Source organism: Canis lupus, chromosome 38, assembly GCF_003254725.2.
Source record: "Canis lupus dingo isolate Sandy chromosome 38, ASM325472v2, whole genome shotgun sequence".
Taxonomy (NCBI): domain Eukaryota; kingdom Metazoa; phylum Chordata; class Mammalia; order Carnivora; family Canidae; genus Canis; species Canis lupus.
Window position 1 is genome coordinate 24,416,198 of NC_064280.1, and position 25,119 is coordinate 24,441,316.

At 48.3% G+C, this 25,119-nt stretch overlaps 1 protein-coding gene across 1 annotated transcript in view; it reads right to left on the reverse strand.

The window, feature by feature from the left end:
• The window catches only part of DISP1 (dispatched RND transporter family member 1), a 140,615-nt gene that overhangs the window by 54,653 nt on the left and 60,843 nt on the right, over window positions 1-25,119 (reverse strand). The window contains exon 4 of the mRNA XM_049106906.1: window positions 15,773-15,890. Coding sequence (XP_048962863.1) covers window positions 15,773-15,890 — 118 coding nt within the window. The remainder of the gene's footprint in view (window positions 1-15,772; window positions 15,891-25,119) is intronic.

The following is a 25,119-nucleotide window of genomic DNA, read 5'->3' on the forward strand; positions in this document are numbered from 1 at the left end:
ACACTCTGAATCGATACTTACAAGCTAATGGTTTGGTATATGAAAGCTAGTTGTTTTATTCATGAAAAATAAATTTAACCCGTCGGTTTCTCTGCTTAATTCTTTAGTACTTATAAAATGATTCAGTCTTTCGATTTTATATTTTATTTCTGATCTTTTCTGAGCTAAACCTTTTAAGAGAACCCTGGAGACAGGGTGGGGCAACACTTTTCACAGCATCGAAATAAATCTAATTTTTAACGTGCTAAGTTCCGATTACACTTTCTACTTTATTTCACCACTTGAAAGTGCAGTTCAAAGTTTTTTTTAAGTATAGTTGTTTTTTTGTTTTTTGTTTTTTCCCCAGCATTCCTGCTATAAAAAATACAATCCTGCCGGTGGAGAGTCCTGCCAGGGCCTCACGGTGCGAGACCCCGGGCTCCATCCGCCCCCGCTCGAGCGCACGTCAACACGCAGACATGAAAGCGCTTCCCTATCACTCGGCTATTTTTCTAGCTCACATTCTTCAGTGAAACCTCAAATAACCAAACAAGTTCAACAAAAGTTTACCGGAGCTCATAGATGGAGCACAACTGGCTTCTGGGCCTCTGCTCTCTACTGAGCCCGGAGAATAAAGTGAGGACAGCTTGATTAACACAGGGGTTGACCCCCCGAAACGGTAAAGGCACGTGGGAAGTGGACACTGGGGCAGACCTGACGGGGAAGGAGGGCAGCGAGGCAGAGCTGCGGCATGAGGAGCCGAGGGGGCACGAGGGAGCCGACGGGGCACGAAGTCGAGCACTGTGGGGGGCGGCTGGGGAACCGGGCTGCTGTCACCTGCACCTACCTGCCAGAGACACGGCGGCCAGGAGCCAGCGGTGACGACGCGCCCCACACGTGCTTCCTCTCGAGGCTCCAGCCTCGTTCTCTTGGGGCCCCTGCTACCCGCGGTCACCCCAGACGCCAGGACCGCGGCCAGTGCGTTAGTAAGAGCCGTGAACCGGGGGCTGCCAGGGGCCGGGGGTGCAGCGGGACCCTCTGAGGGCCAGGGCCCCAGTTCTCGCAGCTGGCACGGCCACCTGAGGCCCCCGGGAGCACCTTCCACACAGCCGGCGCAGGTGGCCACCCCTCGCAGCTCTCCCCTGGGTCACTCCTCGCCTGTGGCTGGAGAACCTGCACTAAGGCCGCGGGGGCCCCATCGGGCACCGAGCCGGGCGACTCCCACGCCACTGCTGTGGCCTTGGCTCCAACGGCCGTGACCTCGCCCGTGCGTGCACCCCCGGGGCTGGCTCATCTGGTCGATGATGCTTTCTGGGGTTTCCTCTGGGCGGTGTGTGTGCGGTAAACACCCTGACCTTACATGCGCGTCTCTGAAGTCCTCGTTTCCTCGTCCTCCCAGGCCATGTGCACCCCGCACCCCCCCTCCCCGTTGCCGCATCGAGAGGCCGGGCCGAGGCTCCGGGGCCTCACGCCGCTTCCCCGAAGGCCTTCCCAGCCACTGTGGTATTTCTTGCCGCCGAGTCGTCGCCAGCCCACATGCGTCCGGAGGACCCCGGCGACCAACCCCGACGCCCGGCGCTTCTGGAAGGTTGCGGCCTCGCCTCTGAGTGCGGACACACGGCCAGAGAGTGGCTTGCTGTGCCAGTCGGGGGGCATCGTCCGTGACACACACCTGGGCACTCGGGCTGCAGGGTCACTGTCAGAGGGCAGGTGTTCTGTGCGGTCCTGACCTTGTCCCTCCTTGTCCCCCCTCCTGGTGGCCACAGGCCCGTCGTCCTGCCCACCCGTGTCCACGGGCGGCCCTGTGGCCACCAGCACGTCACAGCCCAGCCCCGGCGTGGTGGCGGTCGCCTTGCTGCCTCATCTCCCACCTTCTTCTGTGGGCCGTGGTGTCCAGTGGCCCCAAGGCCCCCCACCGGCTGGCGGGACAACAGTGACATGAGGCAGGGAAGGTCCTCGCTTCACTCCTTCCCCGAGCAGGACGCTGGCAGGATCACAGCCCGAGGCCGTCCCCTCGCAGCTCCCCATCCTGCCACCCTAGGGTCTACAGGGCGTGTCCCGATCCTCTGGTGGCCGCGTCGCTTGTTTGCTCGGGCCCGTGTCATTGGCCTGCGGACCGGAGCTCGCGTGTTGTGGTCTCCGAGTGCTGCCTAGCGCACAGCTGGGTTCGGATAAACAACGTGGGCACACAAGCGCCGGGAGGTGTGCACACACCCAGACGTGTCCGTGGAAACTCGGGTCGTCACAGCACTGACGCAGCCTCCGTGGCACGTATGTTGTATCTGCTTTGATTGCAAACAGCAGCGACGTGTATACCGGGCACATGACCTGCGCGGCTCACAACAAGCTGCAACACTTGACTTCCAAGAACCCCAGCAAGCTAACCCCAGCGAGCTTAGTATAAAACACTAAGCACACGGGCTGACCCATCCCTCCTGAACCTGCTCTCCACATTAAACGTATGGTTGGTGACATGATCCTAAGGAAAATGTTTCTTGGATTGGAACGTGATGTTAACAGGAACTGGCTCAAACCCACTTAGCCACCATCAGTCTCGGGAAGTGAGGCGTCCCGGGGTGGCGCGGTCCTTTATCGTCCCGCTCTCGGTGTCGGCTGAGGTCGTGATCTCAGGGCCTGATTCGGGTCATGGGATCCAGCCCCAAGGAGGGCTCTGTGCTCGGTGCAGGGTCTGCCTGAGATTCTCTCCCTCTTCCCCTCCCTTGCATGCTCTCTAAAATAAATAAATAAAATCTTAAAAAAAAGAAAAAAAGCAGTAAGCCATCCCAATAAGCTTTTTTTGTAGGAAGTATATATGTAAGGAAAAGAGTATCTCCCAACCAATCTTGAGGCCACCAGGATCCCATACATTTGCAAAGTATAGTATGTTAATACCACAAAGAGATGGAAAGAAAGAGGAAGGAAGGAAGGAAGGAAGGAAGGAAGGAAGGAAGGAAGGAAGGAAGGAAAGAAAAAAGAAAAGAAAAGAAAAGAGAAAAGAAAAGAAAGAAAAGGAAAAGGTCAAAGAATAAAAAATTTTCAGACGTCTCCAGCAGTGACCAGGAGATAATGGTCTTTGATTTTGTAAAAGGCTTCCATTTATTTCACATTGAAATATTTTTTTGGTGCAGAGAAATCAAATTTATTGGGTTATTGATTTCAAAATAAATAATGCTTAAGAATATCCATCCAGCTGCCAATGACTTAATTCTCTGGGCATCACCTGGTGCTTTGATTGGTAGTTTTACCTTCTAGGGAAATAAACGCATCGCGTGGAAGCGCGTCATTCTGGCTTGAGCTGGTTTTGTTCCCGCCCTCACACGAAATAGTGACCGCGTGTTTTATGAATAAGTGTCCAGTTACTTCTGGGTAAACTGATGACCTACAAGGCTGAAAGCCTGTGCTCCTCCATCGAAGTGCCAACATCTCTGTCCTTTCGGACGCCATGCGGTGAAGGCCCACTAACGGCTCGCCGCCGTGCCTGACCGCCCGCCTGCCCCGTTAGCCGTCCTGTCTTCTGCTGGAAACGGCCCAGCATCCTCCGGTCCGTGCGACGCCCGGGCCCCCGCCGTTTCCCGAGGAGCCCGCTGGTAGCAGAGGCCCCAGACACCCGCTTGGCACCCAGGCTGCTGCTCCCTCCCCGGGAGACGCTGGTTAGGGACCTGCATGTCATGTCACACACGTTCCTGGAGGACGCAGAAGCTCGAGCTGGGGGACCGGCCTGGAGAACCGCGGGCCTGGCTTCTTCCCCTTCCGCCACATCCAACAGACAGCCAGTCCTCTCCGGGCCGGACGTCAGCGGAGCAGCCAGGCCGTCATGGCAAAGCGACCTCGGCCCCTCTGGTAAGCAGGTCCCTCGTCCATCCCGACCTCACCTGGTCCCCCGAGCAGGCCCTTGCAGCAGCGTGGCCGCCCCAGACCTCCTCTGCCCGAAGGCCCTCCTTCCCTGCCGGCAGACGGCCACTCTTCTCCTTCCTAGTACTAGCTCCGAACTTCACTAAGTATTTACGAGGCTCTGGCTATATGTTCGTTGCCACACCGAGGGCCACGCAAAATACCAAGGCCGAAACCTGCCATGACGAACCTCAAAGCAGCAAGCACCTCATGAGTCCGTGTCCACCTTAGAAATTAAATTGTTTAAACAAGCAAAAAAAAAAAAAAAAAAGCATTCCGACCTGGTTTTTCCAGGAGTGGACATGGACACATGGGTCCCCACCATGGCCCCTTTCCTGCTGCCCACGCAGGGGCTGCCGCGGCCGCTGACAGAGAACACCTGCCGCCACCTCAGCCTCCCGAGGGGCTCCCTGCACAGGCACGAGCGAGAGAGGTTGCGGGCGAGCCGTGCGCCTTGCACTCCGGGCGCTCCACGGCCCTCGACCTTTCCTCGCTGCCGGCCACGTTTTCAGACGAGATGTTTCCACCGATAACACCCCGGCGATATGTATTTAGTGGCGACACGTTACCCACTCTTTTGAATCAAATAGATTGTTTTCCATCCTCAGAGGCCTATGCCTACGTGTTAAAATCTGTTTTCACTCGTGCTTAATTTTTAAATGATATTCCTTCATATTCCAGTGCAGATCTTAATGAAGTCACTCAAGTTATCCAAAACTAATAAGCCCAGGGAATAAATGGAATTATTAATGATAAAGGAAGCTTTCAGGCAGGCCCAATTAAGTCAATTTTATGATTTTATTAACGCATGACAGAAGAGCCCATGTGAGCGCAATAAAGTTTAATGGGAACTCAGTCTGGTACTAAGAGCGGGCATCATATGCCATGAAAGCATAAGTTATAAATAAATAGTCCTACAGAAAGTCTCTATTTCCTCAGAAATTAGGCAACATCTACTCATGATCAAATTTACGCCCTCAGCGCCTGTGGACAGCAGGGCGATGCCATATACTGTTTATACAGTCTGCGTTTGAAAAATGAAGTTATTCTTTAATTAGCATTTCTAAGCCAAAGTTAACGGCTGCTTGAAAATGAGGCTCATTACAGGACTCTGTGAGTGGACTCGTAATAACTGACATGACCGTGCAGCTGTATAAACATATTTACCAGGACATTTTTCTTGTACCACAGGTGTGCGTGCATTTTCCATTCTGAGCATTAGCGATATGTGTCTCAGACTAGCCGGCCTTAGTATGAACACCGAGAGGGAAAGATATTTCTTGACTTACTTTGACTTTGTGTAAAATGTTAACCCCACAGAACATTTCATGTGTCATAACACATCGTATTTTTGTATTTTATGCTCTGACTTATCCCTAGAAGCGCTTATGATAGCTGCTTAATTCTTTTATTTTTTTATTTTTTTCCTTTTTTATTTTAGATATATTAACAATAGAATTTTCATCTAAAAACTCAATAAAATCAGCCTCAAAAGAAGCAATCTGGTTTGCATTACCAGCAGACGTTACCTGCAACGTGAGTATACTTCATGTTTTTCTAATGACGTAGTAAAATACAATTTTAAAAAGGTAAAATGCTCTAATAATATGATCAAATAACTAGGAATCATTTTATTAGGTAAAACACAAGTCCCCGAATAAGCTAAAAATTATCCTTTCTAAATTTAATATAAAATATCATATTAAGAAGAAAATTTTGGGAATGCACTTTTAGCTTTCCTGAACATCAAGAATGGTAACGTTAGGTGAGAACAGTCTACGGATATTTTAGCATATTAATAGCATATCTGGCACCGTTCAGAATAAATGGCTTAGTAACGACTTATGATGATCACCTAAGAGCAGAGGTTTAGGAAGCTCCCACAAAACTAGATTTTCTATCTCACAATTCAGAAACTGCAACCTTTTAGTTTTGGAAAAAGAGATGAGAAAACATCACATTGGCAGGTAATCAAAACTTCCGTGTTTCAAGTGATTTCTTTCTTTCTTTTTCTTTAAGATTCACTTTTTTATTTTAGAGAGAGCGCATGTGTGAGTGGGGAAGGGCGGAGGGAGAGGGGATCTCAAGCAGACCCCACTGAGTGCGGAGCCCAATAGAGGATGTGGGGGTGGGGGGCGTGGGGGGGCCTCCGCCCTACAACCCTGAGATCACAGCCCCAGAAGAAACCAAGAGAGTTAGCCACCCAGGCGCCCCCAGTGATTTCCAAAGACGTCTAACCCTTTATGTAAAGGACACGAGAGTGTTTCTCAGCTGCCTACTAGCTCCGGCCTTCCTGATTGGAAGAAACAGACAGACTTTCCTTTTCCACAAAAGGGACCTGAATTGTGGGGAGCACATGGCACCTATGCTAGGTCTTATTTGATCTGAGCACACTGGAGGAAACAAGGATAATAAAAAAATGTATTTAAGGGATCCCTGGGTGGCTCAGCGGTTTGGCACCTGCCTTCGGGGCAGGGCATGATCCTGGAGACCCGGGATCGAGTCCCACGTCGGGCTCCCTGCATGGAGCCTGCTTCTCCCTCTGCCTGTGTCTCTGCCTCTCTCTCTCTCATGAATAGGTAAATAAAATCTTTTTTAAAAAAATGTATTTAAGCACACACTTCAGGTTTCTTCACCTTGCCGTCTCGGGCTGAGGGAGTGCCCAATGCACGGCTTCCGACGCAAGGAGGGCGCTCTTCCCAGGCTCTGGGCAAACACCCCGGAGCCTGAGCATGCCTGTGGCGTCTGATAAATGTTTAGTATACCTGGAAGGTAACGTCACATATCTCTGTACCTCTGGTCCCTTCCAATTTTCCATACTGCGATCCGGGGGGCACCACACCCACAATCTCTAAACGGCAATCACCAAGGCAGCTTAAGGGGCAGGAGTTTGCGTGGCTTTTTGTCCTCACTCGTCCTAGAGGCGAAGCACGGCAACCTGAGCAATCTGTCAGAGTAAAGCACATGCTCCAAACCCGTCACAGTGTCGTTTAGTAGATATATTTAAACATACAGTGTGACATTTTAATACTCACTTTGTTTTACAATTAATGCTTATTTAGATATACCAAAATAGTTGCCCATTTCTCTGCTCACATGGATTCTTGCCTCTCACACTTGCATCTGGGTTCAAGTTCCTTCTAGTTGATCCATAAGGTTCTATAGTTCTTTTGGCAAAAAGCCTATTGACAGTAAATATCCTCAGTGTCAGCAGATCCCAAGATGTCTTCTTTCCACTTTTTCTCTTAAGTTATTTGCCCAGGGGATCCCTGGGTGGCTCAGCGGTTTGGCGCCTGCCTTTGGCCCAGGGCGCGATCCTGGAGACCCGGGATCGAATCCCACGTCGGGCTCCCAGCATGGAGCCTGCTTCTCCCTCCTCCTGTGTCTCTGCCTCTCTCTCTGTGTCTATCATGAATAAATAAATAAATCTTTTAAAAAAATTATTTGCCCAGCACTTGGAAGGCGTTACCTACGCACAGCCTTCTGGCACGTGCTGGTAAGTCTACTGTCAGTTTTTAGGAAGGAAACCTACTCTTGTCTTCAGTCACTGACAGTACTTCCTTTTAGATGATTATTTCACATCTGATCCCAAACCTCTGACAAATCCTCCCCATCCCCAGGCTGGGCCAACGACCTGGGTTTCCAGTTTCCTAGGGATGCAGGAGCAGCCGGCAGAACCATCACTGCCACGGGCCCATCGGCACCTGCAGGCAGGCCAGCTCTCTGACACCTGCCGGTTTCCAGAGATAAGCTGTTCCTGCCCATAAGGCTGACCCTGCACCTGTGCACTCCATGCCATTACCTCACAGGCTACTGTCCAACGCTTCTTGCAAAATCTTCCCTCTCTACTGGGTCACTCCCGTCGGTTCACAACCTCTTATTTTTTTCCATTTAAAAAATAACAACAAGACAAACATAAGACCTCACCTCCGCCCACACCCAGATTTCCAGACGAGCCCCTCACTTCGACCCCCGCTCATCACTCTGTTCTTATAATAATATTAGCTTTGATCACAAGTAAGATCATAATTAACTTCAGTGGGATCACACTGGGATCACCTGGGATTGCGGTTCACTACTTCCATATTGATCTATCCCTAATTTGTCAGGTGAGTTATTATCCTGCGTTAAAAGTATGTTCTGGAAGGAACCACGATGTCTTTCAACAGATGAATGGATAAATGAACGGTGATCCATGCAGACAATGGGACATTACTCAGAGCTAAGAAGAAATGACCCTTTCAAACCACAAACAGACACCGAGGAAACTTAAATGCTTATCTCTAAGTGAAAGAAGCTGCTCTGAAAAGCTACTTGCTGTATGATTCTAACTATAGGGCCTTTTGGAAAAGGAAAAACTATGGAGACAATAGAAAGATCCATGGTTGCTGCGGGGCAAGGGGAAAGGAAGGGTGAGGAGGTGAAGCTCTAGGGTTCGCGAGGGCAGTGATTCGATAATGACAGATGCACCTGCCCAAATCCCCAGAAGACACAACCCCAAGAATGAACCCTAATGTAGAAAACTGCGGCCTCTGAGTGATCCTGTGTCAGTGTAGGTCTGTCCACTCCAAGAAGTGGTGTCGGGGGGCACGCGGGAGGTCTTTCCACCTCCCTTTCCAACTTGCTATGAAACTATAACTGCTCTAGAAAAATAGTATTTTTTTAAAGTCAGTCCTGGGTTATTTTGGTTATTGTTGTTTTCATTTAAAGCATAATTACAGGCAAATTCCAGTCTTTCAGATGACTCAGTGATATATCACCCATCTGCAAACGTGGTGAAGGGTGCTGCTACTTTTCCACAGTCTGATTCATTCCTTGGGTCTCCAGCACAAGAAGGAAAACAGAAGCCAAGAAAAACAACACATGAAGGTACAACGGAGTGAAAGCCACTCACCAATTAGATTTTCTATTTTCTGTGTCATGTACTGACACAGTGGATCCAAATTCCCCATCCCGCGACGTCCCGTGGACAACCTAAGTACGGCTTCACATGACCAGTGCCTTGATGAATCCTCATTTGCCCCCAGAGGAGCAAGCACCGGGACGGCCCTCATCTCATCGATGAGAAAACAAAGGCTTACTCAAACTGCAGACAGGACACTAAAAGCTGGCATCTGAGCCCAGAGCCCCCTCCTACCCACCGTCTGGTCGGTCCTAAGGACGCATGTTCATAAGGCGACGTCCACTCTCCAACACCTGAGCCCCTTCGGGGTTTTAGGAACTAAACTACCTCAGTTTTACTTGCTTTAATTAATGTCACAAATTCACCTAATGATACAGCATATGTTGCACTCTTTTTTTTTTTTTTAGATTTATTTATTTATTTATTCTTGAGAAACAGAGAGAGAGGCAGAGACCCAGGCAGAGGGAGAAACAGGCTCCCTGTGGGGAGCCCGACGTGAGACTCGATCCCGGGACCCCGGGGTCACGGCCTGAGCCAAAGGCAGACGCTCAAGCACGGAGCCACCAGGCACCCCGAAAGTGAGTAACTTGTAAAACTGTTGTAGATATCCTCTTACCGTTAGAATCTAAGACTCTACTTCCTTGATTTCCTCCTTATAATCAACAGGTTGAAAACTCCAGGAGAGAGCACAAGGCTGTGGCAAGACTGTATGAAACACAATTCTTGTGAATTTTGGTTTTCTCGTGGCCTTATTGTACGAATCCGCTGAAAAAGTAAAAGACTGTATTCACGCCAAGTGCTGTTTCAAATAGAAGCTGCTCAAAAATGTACATGCAACTTTTTTTTTTTTGCAACTTATTTTCTAAAAATATTTAAATCTTTTCCAAAAACATTTAAATCTTTTCTCAGAAGCATCAAAGATTAAAAGTCACAAAAGCTCAGCTAGCTCAGTATTAGTTATGTACTATAATAAACCGGATTAGGGCCCAAGTCCCCCAACTGTTTGATTTAAACTAGTCCAAAATCCAAGCTCAGGTGTCAGGAGACGCAAGGGAAGGAAAGTCACGTGATGTTACTAGGTGACCTGGCCCGGGTGCATCGCAGCACCCAGCACCCGTCAGAAAGGGAAAAGGAGCCTCGCCCACCAGCCCCAGGTGCCAGCCCCAGGCAGCTGTGCAGGAGCTCCTGAGAGATGCGCATTTGAAAAATGGCTTATGTTCCCCAAATGAATGAGAACATATAATGTTTAGGGAATAGAGGGGAAGGGAGAAGAAATGGGTAGGAACTATCAGAAAGGGAGACAGAACATGAAGACTCCTAACTCTGGGAAACGAACTAGGGGTGGTGGAAGGGGAGGAGGGCGGGGGGTGGGGGTGACTGGGAGGCGGGCACTGAGGGGGGGCACTTGACGGGATGAGCACTGGGTGTTATTCTGTATGTTGGCAAATTGAGCACCAATAAAAAATAAATTTATTATTAAAAAAATGAAAATGGCTTATGGTGCGCTGGCTCCTTTCTGACCTTGAGGCCCCGAGGTGGAGCCCTGGTCAGGCTCTGTGCTCAGGGGGGCGTCGACTTGGAATTCTCTGTCTCCCTCTGCCCCTCCTCCTACTCGTGCTCTCTCTCTCTCTCTGTCAAATAAATAAATCTCAAAAACAAAAAAGGAAGGAAATGGCTTAGAGTATTAGGTACATTTTTAATCGGAAAAAAAAATGATCATTAAACCAAAAATTCAGCAGGAAGCATTTCAAGAGCTATAAACTACCTAATACTTTTCATTTGTTCTTCAACAGAATCACTTTTCCTCTTCAAAGACTGTTCTATGCCGCATAAAAACCAACCAAAAAACCGATGCTTCAGTACTTGTGTCCCTCCCTCAGCTGCCGTGTGAGCTCAGTCTGTTAAAAATAATCTCACTTACTGCCTCTGGAAAAGAGACATTTTGATACTGGCTTAACCTTTTATAATACATCATCTAGTGCAGACTTTTTCCACCCAAAAGAGCGTTTACACCCCTGCAGTACAGTGTCTTCCATGTTCTATAACCGACCCCTGAGAAAGTGACTGCAGCTCTACAGATAAGACCATTTAGCAAGAAAGCTCATGTTTTAGCTCAAAGAACCCGGTTAGTGAGAATCGGATGCTAACGGGGCATGTGCAGGGCATCAAGCAGCTCGAGGGCACAGGTGCGGGACACGACGGAGGGAGAAGGTGCAGTCCCGGGCTCGGAGGGAGCTAGGACTTTCCCTACAGTCAACCCAAGATGAACACGTGCACATTCCTACGGCAGGTGTCGTTCCACGGCGACGCCACATACTTCAGCCTCTGAAAATACAGAACAGGTAACGAACCCGGCGCGCAGGTTACAGACGCGAGCCACTCGACCGAAGTGAGGCCGCGGATGCTCAGGAGCTGCTCTCGGAGAGGATGGGGCGGGCGGCGTTGCTTCTCAAGCGCACACTGTGGGGCGCGGGATGGGACTACTCGGGACCAGCCACGGAGCGGCCCCCGGAGGATTAACGATCCCCCCCCCACCCCCCGAGATCACAGTGACTCCTCGCAAATTTAACTGGCCGAATGCTTTTTAACAAATACGGACAACTAGATGCTAACAGTATTTTAATTATTTAAAACACAACTTCAGGTTCTTATTTGTAAGCAGCTCTGTTGGTGGATAATTGACACACAACAAAGGTACAGCTCTTACGCCTCTAACCAAATGTGTTCTGACGACAGCGTGGACACGTTCCCGAGGCACTGGAACCGGTACCTTGCTGCGAATTTTATTTTGTTGTTTAGATCTTATGGTTAAGCACACTCCACTGACTGAGCCAGCCACGTGCCCCTCACTGTGAATTTTATTTATTTTTTAAAAAGATTTTTATTTATTTATTCATGAGAGACACAGAGAGAGGCAGAGACTGAGGCAGAGGGAGAAGCAGGCTCCATGCAGGGAGCCCGATGCGGGACTCGATCCCGGGACTCCAGGACCAGGCCCTGGGCAGAAGGCAGACGCTCCACCGCTGGACCACCCAGGCGTCCCCACTCTGAATTTTAGATAACTGAAGTGTCCTTTCAAGTTTGCAGATTTTGAAGACATTGTCTTATTATTGTAAAAGTTCATTAAACCTTCTAGATACAAGTTCTTTGTCAGGCATTATTTTACAAATATTTTTTCCCCTTTACACCTTGCTTTTTCATTTTTTAAATAGAAACTTTTGGAGGCCACAAATGTGTACAGTCTTGAAGTCCAATTGATCAGAACTTTTTTGTTCGTTTGTTTTAATCTCATGAATAGTGACTTTGTCCTAAGGAGTTGCTATGGCCTGGATGCTTGTTCGATCTACTGTGAGGACGGTAGGAAAGGGCCTGTGGGAGGTGATGAGGTCACGTGGAAGAGGCCCTCTGGGACGGGATTAGTGCCCGGGGAGCCCCACAGCCCCCTCCGCCACGTGCGGACGGCCTCCACCGACCTGCCGGCACCTGCACCTCGGGCTTCCGGCCTCCAGAGCCGTGAGAGACTAAATCTGTGTTTCCTAAGCCACCCATGCCCGTGCTTTGTTGCAGACGCCTGCACGGACGGAGACAGACATCGCTGCCTACCCTAGGCACACAAAGGCCTCCTCTCCTTTGCTCTGTAACTTTTGGTTTTCGGTTTTACGACATTTAGGTCTATGATCTATTTTTTAAAGACCTTGGTATTTGCCGTGAGACAGAGATCAAGGCCATTTCAGCCGTCCCGCAGGAGATCCAGCCAACCCAGCGGCACACGTGGAAAAGACTAATCTTTCTCCACAGAATGACGTTGGCACCTCTGCGGAAAACTCGCTTGGTTATCCATGTGGGTCTATTTCTGGACTCTTTGTTCTGTTCTACTGACTGCTCGTCTATCAATCATATTCTTCTAAAGAGATGAACTGCACATCATTTCCTCCGTCCTGATATGAAGGCTCAGAACCAGGCAACTGCTGCTGCGGATGGATTCCCGACATCCCCCCAACAAGGAATAGGAACAGGTTGAAAAGAATGGCCGAGTGTGTATTTCAGCATTCTTTAAAAATGATCACTAAAAAAATAAAAAATAAAAAAATAAAAAAATAAAAAAAGGTCGCTTACTGGGGCGCCTGAGTGGCTCATCAACTAAGCATCTGACCCTTGGTTTCAGCCCAGGCTGTGATCTTGGGGTGGTGGCGTCGAGCCCCGTGTCGGGCTCCGTGCTTCGTGGGGAGTCTCCGGCAGGTTCTCTCCCTGTCCCTCTGCTCCCCCCATGTGCACATACCTGCGGGGTGCATGCACACTCTCTCTCTCAAATAAATAATAAATCTTTTTAAAGATCACTTATTTTTAAAACAATAAATATAAGCCAAAGTAACACTAAAATGGGTTAAACTAGTTTCCTAAGTGGACAGTTATTCAGTTAACTACTTGAAATGAGTACGGAGGCAAAAAAGCACCGAGGGGGTTGCTCCTTTTGCAATTCCCCCAAAATGCTTCCCCGGGCGCTCGACTGGCCCTCGCGCCCACCCCTGGTCGGCTCTTCCCGACCAGAACCACCCACCCCCGCCGCCCTGCCCTGGCCAGCCAGCTTGCCCATCACAGTCAAGACGCAAGTTAATTTTTGTTTTATAAATCAGAGTATCTGTCACCTTGCAGTATTACCAATGCTGTTGTAAACTGAACTTAAAGTGGTATTAAAAAAAAAAAAACACCTCCTGTTAAACAATTTTTATCTGTTATATATCTTACTATAGATTATGTACAAGTAACATCTAAATAAAATTACACTTTGAACCCTAAAAAAAAAAATTCAGTCTTTCTTTAGAGAGAAAACAAACCATCTTTTAGATTTTGAAATTCATCTCTATTTCCATGCATCTTTAGTTCCTTCCCAGAAGGAGAGAGAGGAGAGTGGAGGTGCTTCCTACTCAGTGCTGGTTTTCCTACCCACATCCTTAACCTTAGCTTTAGGGTCAAATCAGTTTCTCAGGTGGCAAATCCCTCAAGTTTCTGAAACAAGAAACTGGAATCCCTGAGAATCCTCAACATCATATGTCAGTCTGTATTTTTTCGTGTGTTTATTTATGTTTTAAATAACAAGTGACAGAAATTATATACCCAATGAATGGTTTTTCCAAGTTTGGATCATATTAAAGGTTTCAGAGATTTCCTGTAATACAAGAGCTTTAATAACAAAGGCAAGGTTTGTTGTTGTTATTATCATTAACCAGTATATTGTAATAAGATCATATATTTCAATAACGTAAAAACAATCTATACCTCATAGACATCGAAAACGGAAAACAGTAACTAAAATGAACATAACTCAAATGTGCAACAAAAAATCATTTAAAAATGAAAAGATATATAAAAGTCATCATAATTTATTATTCTTTTTTTTTTTTTAATTTTTAAAGTAGGCTCCACACCCGGCGTGGAGCCCGATGAGGTGCTCAAAGTCACGACCCTGATTGAGCCCCAAGCTGAGACTAAGAATCGGACATTTAGCTGCGTGAGCCACCCTGGCACCCAAAAGTCATCATTGTTTTTGTTTTTTTTTTTTAATTTTTAAATCTTTATCATCATTGTTTTTTGAGAGGTGAGAGAGAACTCGAGTGGGGCAGGGGCAGAGGGAGAAGGAGACAGAATTGCAAGCAGGCTCCACGCCCAGCTTGGAGCCAGCCTGGAGCTCGACCCTGAGATCAACCTGAGCCGAAACCAAGACTCAGACGCTTCGCTGACTGAGCCACCCAGCACCCCAAACGTCTTTTAAATGAAAAACTGAAAATACACAAAACGGCGACAGTCTTAGTCTCTTTTTCATGACAAATGATTCAGACACAAACTTTTTTCATTTTGCACCAATGGTGTCATCTCCAAGTTGGACATTTGGGTGTATTTCCCTTCATTTAAACTCATGTCCTTTTTTTGCTTTATTAAAATCCAGGATAGTTGACATACGGTGTAATACTAGTTTCGAGTGTCCGGCCCAGTGATTCCACGCTACTCATCACGACAGGTGCACCTCTTCCCGCCCATCCCGCCCACCTCCCCCTCGTGACCATCACTGTGTTCTCTGGAGCTAAGAGTCTATTTCCTGATTTGTCTCTGTTTTGCCCTTTGTTCACTTGCTTTATTTCTTAAATTCCACGGCCATTTCCATTTTTAACAGAGAAATTTTGTCTGCTTGCCCCGATTTTGGTTTTGCCAATAAGGTCAGGATCGCTTTGCTAATTCAGAGCAGGATCGGGTCCACTTTCTGCTGGAGCCCACCCCCCCCATCCCCCGCTCCTGGCAGTGGCTCCTCAGGCATTCGCAACACTCGCAGCCGGGACCAGGCTCCGCGACCCAGCCACCACGAGCAAACACAGTCGGGCCGTGTGCGAACCCCCGCAAGGGAACGGGCGTGACGCGCAGCTGCAGGCGGCCGCGACGACCTGGCACTGCCTGGATCCCACAAAGTGCAGTGTGTGCGTGAGCCTGTGACTGACAGAGGACATGCACGCCCCAGTCGGCAGCCACAGGGGAGCCCACTGCTCTCCCGCCCACTCCGCCCAGGGCCTGGGAATCCGCAACCTCTGCCTGGACTCGTAGGCCTTGCTCCCACGGGACAGTTACAATAGGGTCCCCACATCGCTGGCTTCTCCACCATCTGGGGTCTGGAGAAAAGGACAGAGGTGTGCAGGGAAACACCGCTCTTGCGTCTCTTTGTCGCCGGCCCGTCCCAGCTCACGGGGCCCCTGCCTCTTGCCGTGCCACCTGCCACCACGCCTGGAGCAGCCTCCACGCTGATGCTCCACCCGCTCCCCGGGATTTTACGCTCTCCTGTAACTGTGCCCCAGGTAAACGTGCTTCCTACGTATTCACACCTGCTTTGCTTTCTACTCCTCGACGCGCAGCAGCCGGGCTTCCACGCTCCCCTCCTACAGAGCCCGTCTTGGCCTCGCATCCCTCCCCCACTCTCTCCTCCTTGACCTCCACGCAGGACCCGACCCCACTCACCCGTCCTGCGGTCCCAAGACGCCTCGGACTCGGTTTTCCAAACAGGGCACCGTCCAGGCACTTCCTGCTGCAGATGGCTCTTTCTGCCTTTTCGTGGGCTGCTTGCTCTGACCTCTTCCTGAAACACAGTCCCCTCAGGTTCTGAGTCCCAGCCCTCATCCCTGAGATCCTGTTCCCGAGCGACATTAGGGAACTCTGACCCAGGACGTCCCGAACCCACGAGCTCCTCTGCAGCTGCAGCCGCAGCCTCTCTGCCTCCCGACAGACAAACTCCTGCTACTGGAGGCCAGCACCTGGAGACGGTGATCACGCTTTCCTGCAGGCCGTGCTCAGGGCTCCTGTGGCCTCTGCAGCCGTCAGACCCTTCCAAGGTCCTGGGGTCACCGCACTGCCCCGGCTCCCACGTCTATCCCCGAGTGGGCCACGCTGCACACGTTGTCTTCACTTCCTGAGAAAAAGGTTTTCCATCCTGTTGTCTTCACTTGGCCAATGGCTGGTGTTGGGACTTGCCATGACCCAAGTCCATCCACTGAAGTCCTAACCCCAGGGCCGCAGGATGGAGCCTCATTTGGAAACACGGTCAACAGAGTAATTTCTTGAGATGAACTCAGATGCCCGGTGTCCTGACGTAAAGGGGAAGGGTGAACACACACACACACACACACACATGCACGTGCACGCGCGGGGAGAACACCCAAGTCAGGATGAAGGCCGAGACGGGGTGACGTGTCCACAAGCCAGAAATGCTAAAGCCGACCAGCAAACCACTAGAAGCTGGGAGAGAGGACGGAAGACATCCTCCTTGGAGACCTTGAAGGGACACCTTGATCCAGGCTTCTATCGCCCTAACCGTCCAGTCCGGGGCACCGCATGTGGCAGCGCTCAGAGACTGACATACCTAGTCGTCACCCAAGTCTTAGCCCACATGTCACCTCCTCCAGGAAATCTTCCCTATTTTCCCCCAAAATGGACTCCTCCCCACCCACCCACCCACTCATATGGTCCCCTAGGACTGCACTTCTCCTTTGTGGCTTTAGCCCTGTTTATCTCTGTGACTGACCAGTGTTTGTCTCCTCCTCCCCCCGGTGACATAGATCTGTCCGTGCCCACGGTGAGCACTCCTGGACCTTGAAGCACTGATCCCTGCCTGAAATTAGCTTAATCACCGACGTACATACTTATTTATGGCTCACTTCTTCCTCCACAGAGCGTGACCCCCGCCTGTAGGGCAGCGCCAGGGGCTGGCTGGCGCCTGGTGAACCAGCCCGGCAGCGAACACTAGGAGCAGGACCTGGGACCGCTGCCCGCTCCTGGCTCCATCACAGACAGTGGGGCCCGGAGAAAGCTCATGACACGTGTTGAACACAGGACTGAATGAGCCTATTTAATAAGGCAGGCAGTTCCCAGAATAACAGAAGTGTGGGGACTGCAACCTTCTATATGTTAAAGGACATCTCTTTTAGTAACAATAATTATTGATCAGCTCACCTCTGCTTTCCATCTGATATTTAAGAAGGTTTGCCAACAAAAGGACTCCAGAGGCATAGCTGTCAGCTATGATGGATTTCAAAATGATTTAAATTCATGGACGGAAGACACAAAACTTTGGGATACTTTCTTCAGTAAGGTGTCTGCTCTGAAACAGCAAAATGGAGAAGGACAAGATGTCTTTTTCAAGATTGTCAGTAATGAAAAGTGTCTTCCTTAGACTACTGCTGAGGAAACGCTAGCAACATTAAGAACTTTTTTTAAAGATCGTATTTATATATTTAGAAAGTGAGCAGGGGGAGGTGCAGAGGGAGAGAGAAACAGGGAGCTCGATGGGGGATCCGTCCCGTGACCCTGACATCACGACCTGAGCTGAAACCAAGGGTCAGATGCTTAACCGACTGAGCACCCAGGGCCGCACAACATCGAGAAAGTTTTAAAAATTATTTCCACCCAGTATCCTAAGTTTCTAACAGAAGAAGGATTTTCCTTTTTTCTGTTTCCTATGGCCTTGGCCCACAGCACATACATTTCATGTGGTTGTAATAATATGTGGCTACGACTATGAGAAAAATGGTAAATCAATTCAAAGCCATATTTGGAGAAAATGGTATCACACAAGCCGAGAGATAGTGTCCCAGGTGCTAGTGTTTGCATTGTTGTCTTTAATCAGAAAAATCTCTGGAAAGAGTTCCTTTTGCATAGGCATCTTCAGGAATTGCAGAAAAGCACTTACTGGGGGAAAACAGATCCCCTATCATTAATCAGTTCAGCAGACAAGGGAACTGGACACCAAACAGAACCCCGGCTCTCAAAGGATTAAATAGCAGTTTATTTAATACTAGCTTACTTGGATTTTGACGTTTCTTCTTCCCTCATTCTTAAAGTAAAAATTCTTTTTTGTTGTTGTTGGTTTTTTTTTTTAATAATGAATTTATTTTTTATTTTTTATTTATTTTTTATTTTTTATTTATTTTTTATTGGTGTTCAATTTAAAGTAAAAATTCTTGACCTCAGAAAGGATCCTAACACTCTTTTCCAAAATACACCATAATCAGAAAAACATGACTCAAAGTATAAAATGCATTTTTAACAAGAGTTAGAATCTCAGAGAAAAACAAAGTATTTATCTAAAAGTTCTCAAGGTTAAAAACAAGTAAACAGCTAACTAAACTAACAAATCTCTTAAAAGTCTTTCCGACAACAACGAAAACCGACCAAAACACAGAACACGGCTCAAGATAAGGTTGTCACTAAAATAACATAAAAGGAAAATTTACAATGTTCAGAGTTCTGATAAAGGGTAGTAGCATTGTGTTTAGGAAGATTGGGGATGTCTGTAGGAGAAAATAAGGATTTTTGGGAACACCGTCCGGTTTGCCTGTTGTCTTCAATGGACGGCAACAATAAAGACACCAAAATATCTTCCAAGAGTAGAACTTTTACCTCTTTTCATTAAATAAACTACCACAAAAATTTTTACCTTAAAAAACTCTTTCCTTCTTACGATTGGCTGGTCCAACATATGTAATAGCTTGAAACGTCACCCTGGAGAAGACGGTTTGCTCCACAGGTGTGCATGCTCCGTGGATGCTCCGTGGCATCCACACCCGTGCAGCGGCCAGCCCTGCGTCATGCGGGAGGCTCAGCGCGATGGCCTCTGAGTCTGGGATCAGACTTTACCAGCAGCCTCTCTCTGTGCTGCACACACGTCACTGAGCGGAGCGTGGGCAAACCCCACAACAGCCACGCTGTGACCACCTCAGCTAAGTCCGTAAAGTACACCATCTACCTGGAATGGTCCTAAATGAAGCAACTGGTATGAAATGCCAACTTGCTCCTAATTCAGGCAGACCCACTTTGCAAACCCACCCACAACCCACAAATTGGACTCCTCCAAGTTCCATACTCGTATTTCAAAGACCAAGCAGCCAAGGACCCAGGAAGAGTCCCAATCAGATCCCAGCATCAGTGATTCAAACAACCAGATGATAAAGGGTCAGCAGTGACACTTCTCTGCTATCGTGACCCTTGAACCACACTCCCACCTGTTGGCAACGTTAGGGTAAAAGCTCTGTGTCCATTCTCAAAGACATCATTATTTTGGTTTTGTTGTTGTTGTTGTTGTTGTTTTAAAGATTTTATTTATTTATTCATGAGAGACAGAGAGAGAGAGAGAGGCAGAGACATAGGCAGAGGGAGAAGCAGGCTCCATGCAGGGAGCCCGATGTGGGACTCGATCCCGGAGGCTGAAGCCCGTGCTAAACCGCTGAGCCACCCAGGGATCCCCGATAAAAATGCTTTAAAGAGCAATGTGATATTTACCAGCAGTGACTTAGGTCAAGAAACTCTTGTGCCCGAAACTCTAAGTATTTTGACCCAGGAGGGTAAGAGCAATGGGACAAGAAAATACTCTGACAAGTTTCTTTTAATCCCAACTGGTCTCCTGGCTGTGATCGGAGCAGCCACTCAGAAGGATGACAAGTTGCAGAAAAATAAGGCTTGTGATTCAGGTATTCAAACAAGTATTTTAAAAACGTGCCTGTCTTACCAAGCAAGGTTTTAGGCGTGAGAGGGTGACACAAGCCGGCTCTTGGTTCCCAATTTCCCATTAACCTGACATCGGGGAGGAGAAACTTGACGACCCCGTATCTCTGAACCGAACCTGCAGCTTCTGTGATGACTTTTTCCCACTAGAAACCCTTAATTCTACACATCTCAGCGCAGCCTCGGTGCTGACGCAGCGCTGTCCCTCGCTGTCCCTCGCCGTAGCCTGGCCCTCCGGAGAGGCGCGCAAGTCCCCGGCGGGGCACGTCCCGCCCAGCCGCCCGCGAGGCACCCTCTTAACCAGCCCTCTGCCTTTGGGGAAACTCGATTAGCTCTCCAAGCTCTTTAAGTAAACACGGTGCTTCAAATAACCCGTAGCCAAGTTCAGCCGCCCTCTGGCAGAGGGTTTGCTTTCTAGGCTTTTCCAGGTCGCCCATTGGCCCCACGTGGCAAGACCGCCTGAGTCACTGTGCTTCGAAGGAAGCGCCCACAACAGCTCTCGGGCGTCAGGGGACACGCAGCTTCCGGGACGCGCCGCGTCTACACAAGTTCAGCAACTTCACTGCTGCCCCCGCCAGCCGCGCGGTGCTCAGACGCCTTGAGGCCTGGGCAGTCCTCCTGGAGCACGAGCGCAGGCGACCCCACCGCGGAGAGCCACGCGCGTCTTCCTTCACTGTCCCTGTTCTCGGCCTTTGTCAGCGGAGGTCGAGGGCACACAGTAGGTGCTCAGCAAACGCGTCCCGACCGCACAAGCCCCTGAGCCCGGCAGGCGCTGCCCCTGCCTCTGCAGTCCTGCAGCACCCATGGACCGGGCCCCGGGAGGGGCGGCCTCACACACAGCGGGTGACACCCCAGCTGGGCCTCCTGAGCCGCCCGCGGCAGGGCCCTCCTCCCCTCCACCGTGTCTGCATGAGGGTCACACTGAGTGCGTGAGATGCCATAAAACGCAGTATAGTTACTTCTCTAATACAAATTAGGAATCTTTCCATTGCAGAAAATATTACTGGGTATTTTTTTCAAAGATTTATTTGAGAGTGAGAATGAACGAGCGAGTGAGCGAGCGACCAAGAGAGAGAGAGAGAGAATGGGCAGGAGGGCAGAGGGAGAGGGGACGCCAAGCAGACTCTGCCCTGAGCACGGATCCCGACTCGGCGCCCGATCTCACGGTCTTGAGGTCACAACCTGAGCTGGAATCAGGAGTCAGTTGCTTAACCAACCGAGCCATGCAGGCATCCCATGGATACGTATTATTTTTAAACAAAAGTCAACCAAGGGCCTGTATATTACAACAAAAAACAAGCTTATGAATTTTATATGATATATTCAAGGTCTTGCATTAATAATAATGTAATTTCACCGTTCATTTGTCTTTCTACATAATGTTCACTAACAAGAGGTGAGAACAGATATGAATAATTTATAAGAGAAAAACTCAAAACTGAGTAAATTCTATCCATTTAGTGTATTTTTCAGAACTTGGAAGAGACCGCCTTTACTGGACACAGCAGGAAGTCAGAGGACCACAGAGCTTGACTTGGGGCTCAAACGGATGCAGCCGGGGAGGCTGAAACAGGGGAGAGGGGTCCCCTCTGCAGGAGACCTCAGGGAGCCTCGGCGACCCCTCCCTAGCCGAGGAACCAAGATGCTCCCAGGGCACCCGTGAGGTCAGAACTACGTGACGTCACCACATATCCCTCTGTCCCCCTCACCCACGAGTGTCCCACAGACAGTGGAAAAGCAGACGGAAGAACCAGGTGTCCTCTACCTGTAAATAGCATAAAACAATGCCACTATTCTCAGTCTTTACGTGGAGAAATATAGCTATTTTTCACGAAATACTTATGTTAACATGCGATTGTTTTACTTTTTAATGAATTAATGAATATCTTAAAATTCTGTTTTAATTCCTTCTATGGTAAAGACCAACAGCTGTAACTCACATAAACGGGGTCCCCAACCAGTGGCAAGAGTGTACAGGGCTCTCCAGAGCAGGAGGCCTGAGAATTAGGGGGCCCCGAGCGGCTGGTGCTGCTACACTGCCAGGGTGGCTAATCCGTCTATACCTACTGTCACATGCCTGTAATAATTATTTTGTTTTGAAGGTCCTGGAACCCTCATTAATTGGGACTAAGACAATTCCGTTTAGTTCGTGGAATACACTAATTGGCCACTTAAATTCCCTTAAGGTCCCTGACCCTGTGTTTTGGGGAGGAAAGGATGTGCTGTTGCCACAGACATTTAGCTCCAAGTGAACGGCCCCAAGTCCACCTGAGCTACATCAAGTGATCACAAAGAGTTTCTCAGTGTCAGATCTCCTGGAAACACCCTAAGGAGATCTTCTGTTAGTCTAACTGGCAAACCATTCACATCTAACCTCAATATTTTTTTCAAAAGAAAGTCATTTTCCTAAAAAAAAAAAAAAAAAAAAAGAAAAAAAAAGTCATTTTTTTCTCTGCAGTAAAATCAAAACTTTTTTATATTCCACTCCTTGTACACCTGAGCACATAACCCCCGATTTAGAATATGAATTACAGAAATGTACTTTTATACCAAAAAATAAGTTAAATTCAAAAACATAGAGATTAGAAATTTTAGCAGGACAATGTAAGCAATACAATGTGTTGCTTTATTTATTGATGGCTGAAAATCTATTCCAAGAAAACATTTTTATTTATTATTTATATATTAATATAGTGAGAACAGTGTTTTTATACCTGTGTGTATGTATATACATACACATATTTTTTCTTTTCTTTTCTTTTTAAACCTCTGGTCCTGCGGCACCTCAGTGGCTCTATCCCTTAAGCATGTGACTCTCGGTCTCACCACAGGTCTTGATCTCAGGGTTGTGAGTTCAAGCCCTGCCTTGGGCTCCATGCTGGGAATGGAGCCTACTAAAAAAAAACAAAACAAAACACCACTCTGGTCCTAATTTCAGTTTATTTAGGTACTTAGCTTTAGTAGCTGTCACAATCGGGAAGAAAAATCTTAAAGATAATATGGAGATCCAAATGTGAGAAGCACATCTTCAGCTGGAATACCAAATCAGGGCACTTGTTTTTCAATTCTACCAATTAGTTGTTAGAGGTTTGTCTTCACGCACTGTTAATTTAAAATGTTGATCTGCTACAAGTTGAGACTTCAATAGCTAATAACCTCAAGGTACAATTTGCTAAGATTGAAATCAATGACTAATAATAATAGGCACATCTCTAATAAGTTGAAGAGCAAGGATCCAAAGCCAGAAAATATGATTTCCAAGTCATGCAATAACCCTTGATGCTCAAAGTGTGACCCACAACCAGTTGCATCTGCCAGCAGCTGGTCATAAATATGGAGTCCCAGGCTCCGGTCCAGATCTACTGATTTTACTTTTTAACTAAATCCCTGGATGACTTCTGTGCATACTAAAATTGAGAGGCACTGCTCTAGAACATTTGCATATATATTTTTAAAAACCACCTGAATGCCTAGTATCCAAGAACTCTGAACACCTGACTATAAGTGCTCACAAGACAGTTCAATTTCACTCAAACAGTCTGACATCTAGACATCCTTAGGAACCTGAAATCACTTCTATTTGAGAGAGTCAGAGAACATAATGATCTACATCTCTAGATTATAGTTTTTTTTTTTTTTTTTTTTTTTTTTTTTTTTTTTTTTTTACCACGAGAGCTCACCAGAGATACATACATCGTCTGCACCCGTTAGGCTTTCTAGGGTGAAGCTTCCATAAAGTCATGATTCGCTATTATCTTAGTCTCCTATATTGCACATCAAAGTAAGAAATGGCCATTATATATTCTGCAAAACTGCCAACAGCGCCCCTAAAATGTGAACCACTCAAAGGCATGAACCATGTCTTCGTTATTTTGTCTCATTAGCGAATAGTACACGGCACATGGTAGCAATGCAATTTATCAATTAAGTAGATACATGAAAGAATGAACACATCTCTCAGCTGGTCTCCAATCTCGTGCATTTTGGTAAATACCGCACGAGTATTTTCATACCCTCACCACAACCCCTGGAAATACAGGCTCAGCGAGAGAAAGTGACCTATGGGACATCACATACCTGATTAGACATGGGATTTAAGTTCAGGTCTGACTTCAAAGCCCATGAGCTACACCACTGGTTCTGAAAAAAGTTAAAATCAGAACCACCTGGGGCACTCATACAAACAGATCCCCACTTTCTGAGCACATCCTTCTGCACTGCTCTGACTTTTAGAACACACGCTCAGTCCATCGGCGACCCTAACTGGGTTACGAGCCCTACCAGCCGCCCTGAAGGGCTGGAGGAAAGAACTGCCCTAATGCATCAGTAGCACTGTTGCACCGAACACCGTAGGACTAAAGAAGTAACTACGCAGATGCTATGTGCTAGTGAGTGAAGCACCTGCTGTCTGTCCAAGGGCCACCTGGTTCCGGGCTGGGGGCTGTCCTGTGCCTCCCGGGAAGCGAGATGCCATCAGCACACCCGCCTGCGCCGGGGCCACTGACCGTCTCTGCAGACGTTGCCAGGTGGCCCCTGGGACACAAAACGGGCTGCGGCTGGAGTCACGGCTTTCCGTGTGCAGGATCTGAACAGACAAGCAAATATATCACAGATACTGGGAGCCGAGCCTCTCACCGCTGGAGGAAGGAGCTACAGGTGAGAAAGGGAGGAGCGTTAGAAGGAACTCTGCCCGACGCGCGGCACGAGCGAGCAGTAGGAACGCTGCGTTTCTAGACACAGATATTCAAACAGATGTCGGAGCATAGCTGTGCATCCGGCTGCCGCCCAAAGGCCTACGAGCAAGGACACGCAAGCCGCAGGGAGGGGCCCAGCGCCCGAACCTTGGTCTCTAAGCTCCGTTCTCCAATAGGAAACCCTCGGAGCTCTAGAGCCCTTGCAGGAAAAGTATATGGCAACTGGGATATCTTGTGATGTCTCGACGTATAGAGGTGCTAAAAAAAGGTGGAAGGAAGACAAAAGCTGATTCAGAGGAGCTCACAGCGCCAAGGCTACAACAATCTGAGCGGGAAAACAAATTACCACTGGTGTCGGGTGAGAACCCACAGAGTAAAATAAACACTCATGAGGCTGGACGGACACAAACACGGATGCTTGGAAAAAGGGACGATTCTTTTTACAGTTACTCTCCAATTATTGAACATGGAAGGAACGGCAGAGATAAGAAATTAAGCAAATATCACAGTAATAATTATTGCAGGCAAGAGTCTGGGTTTGGTGGGAATCAGGGTATTTGTGAAATCATCAAACCACAGGTGCCCCTGACTGAAAGAATTATGACTGTTGTATCGGCC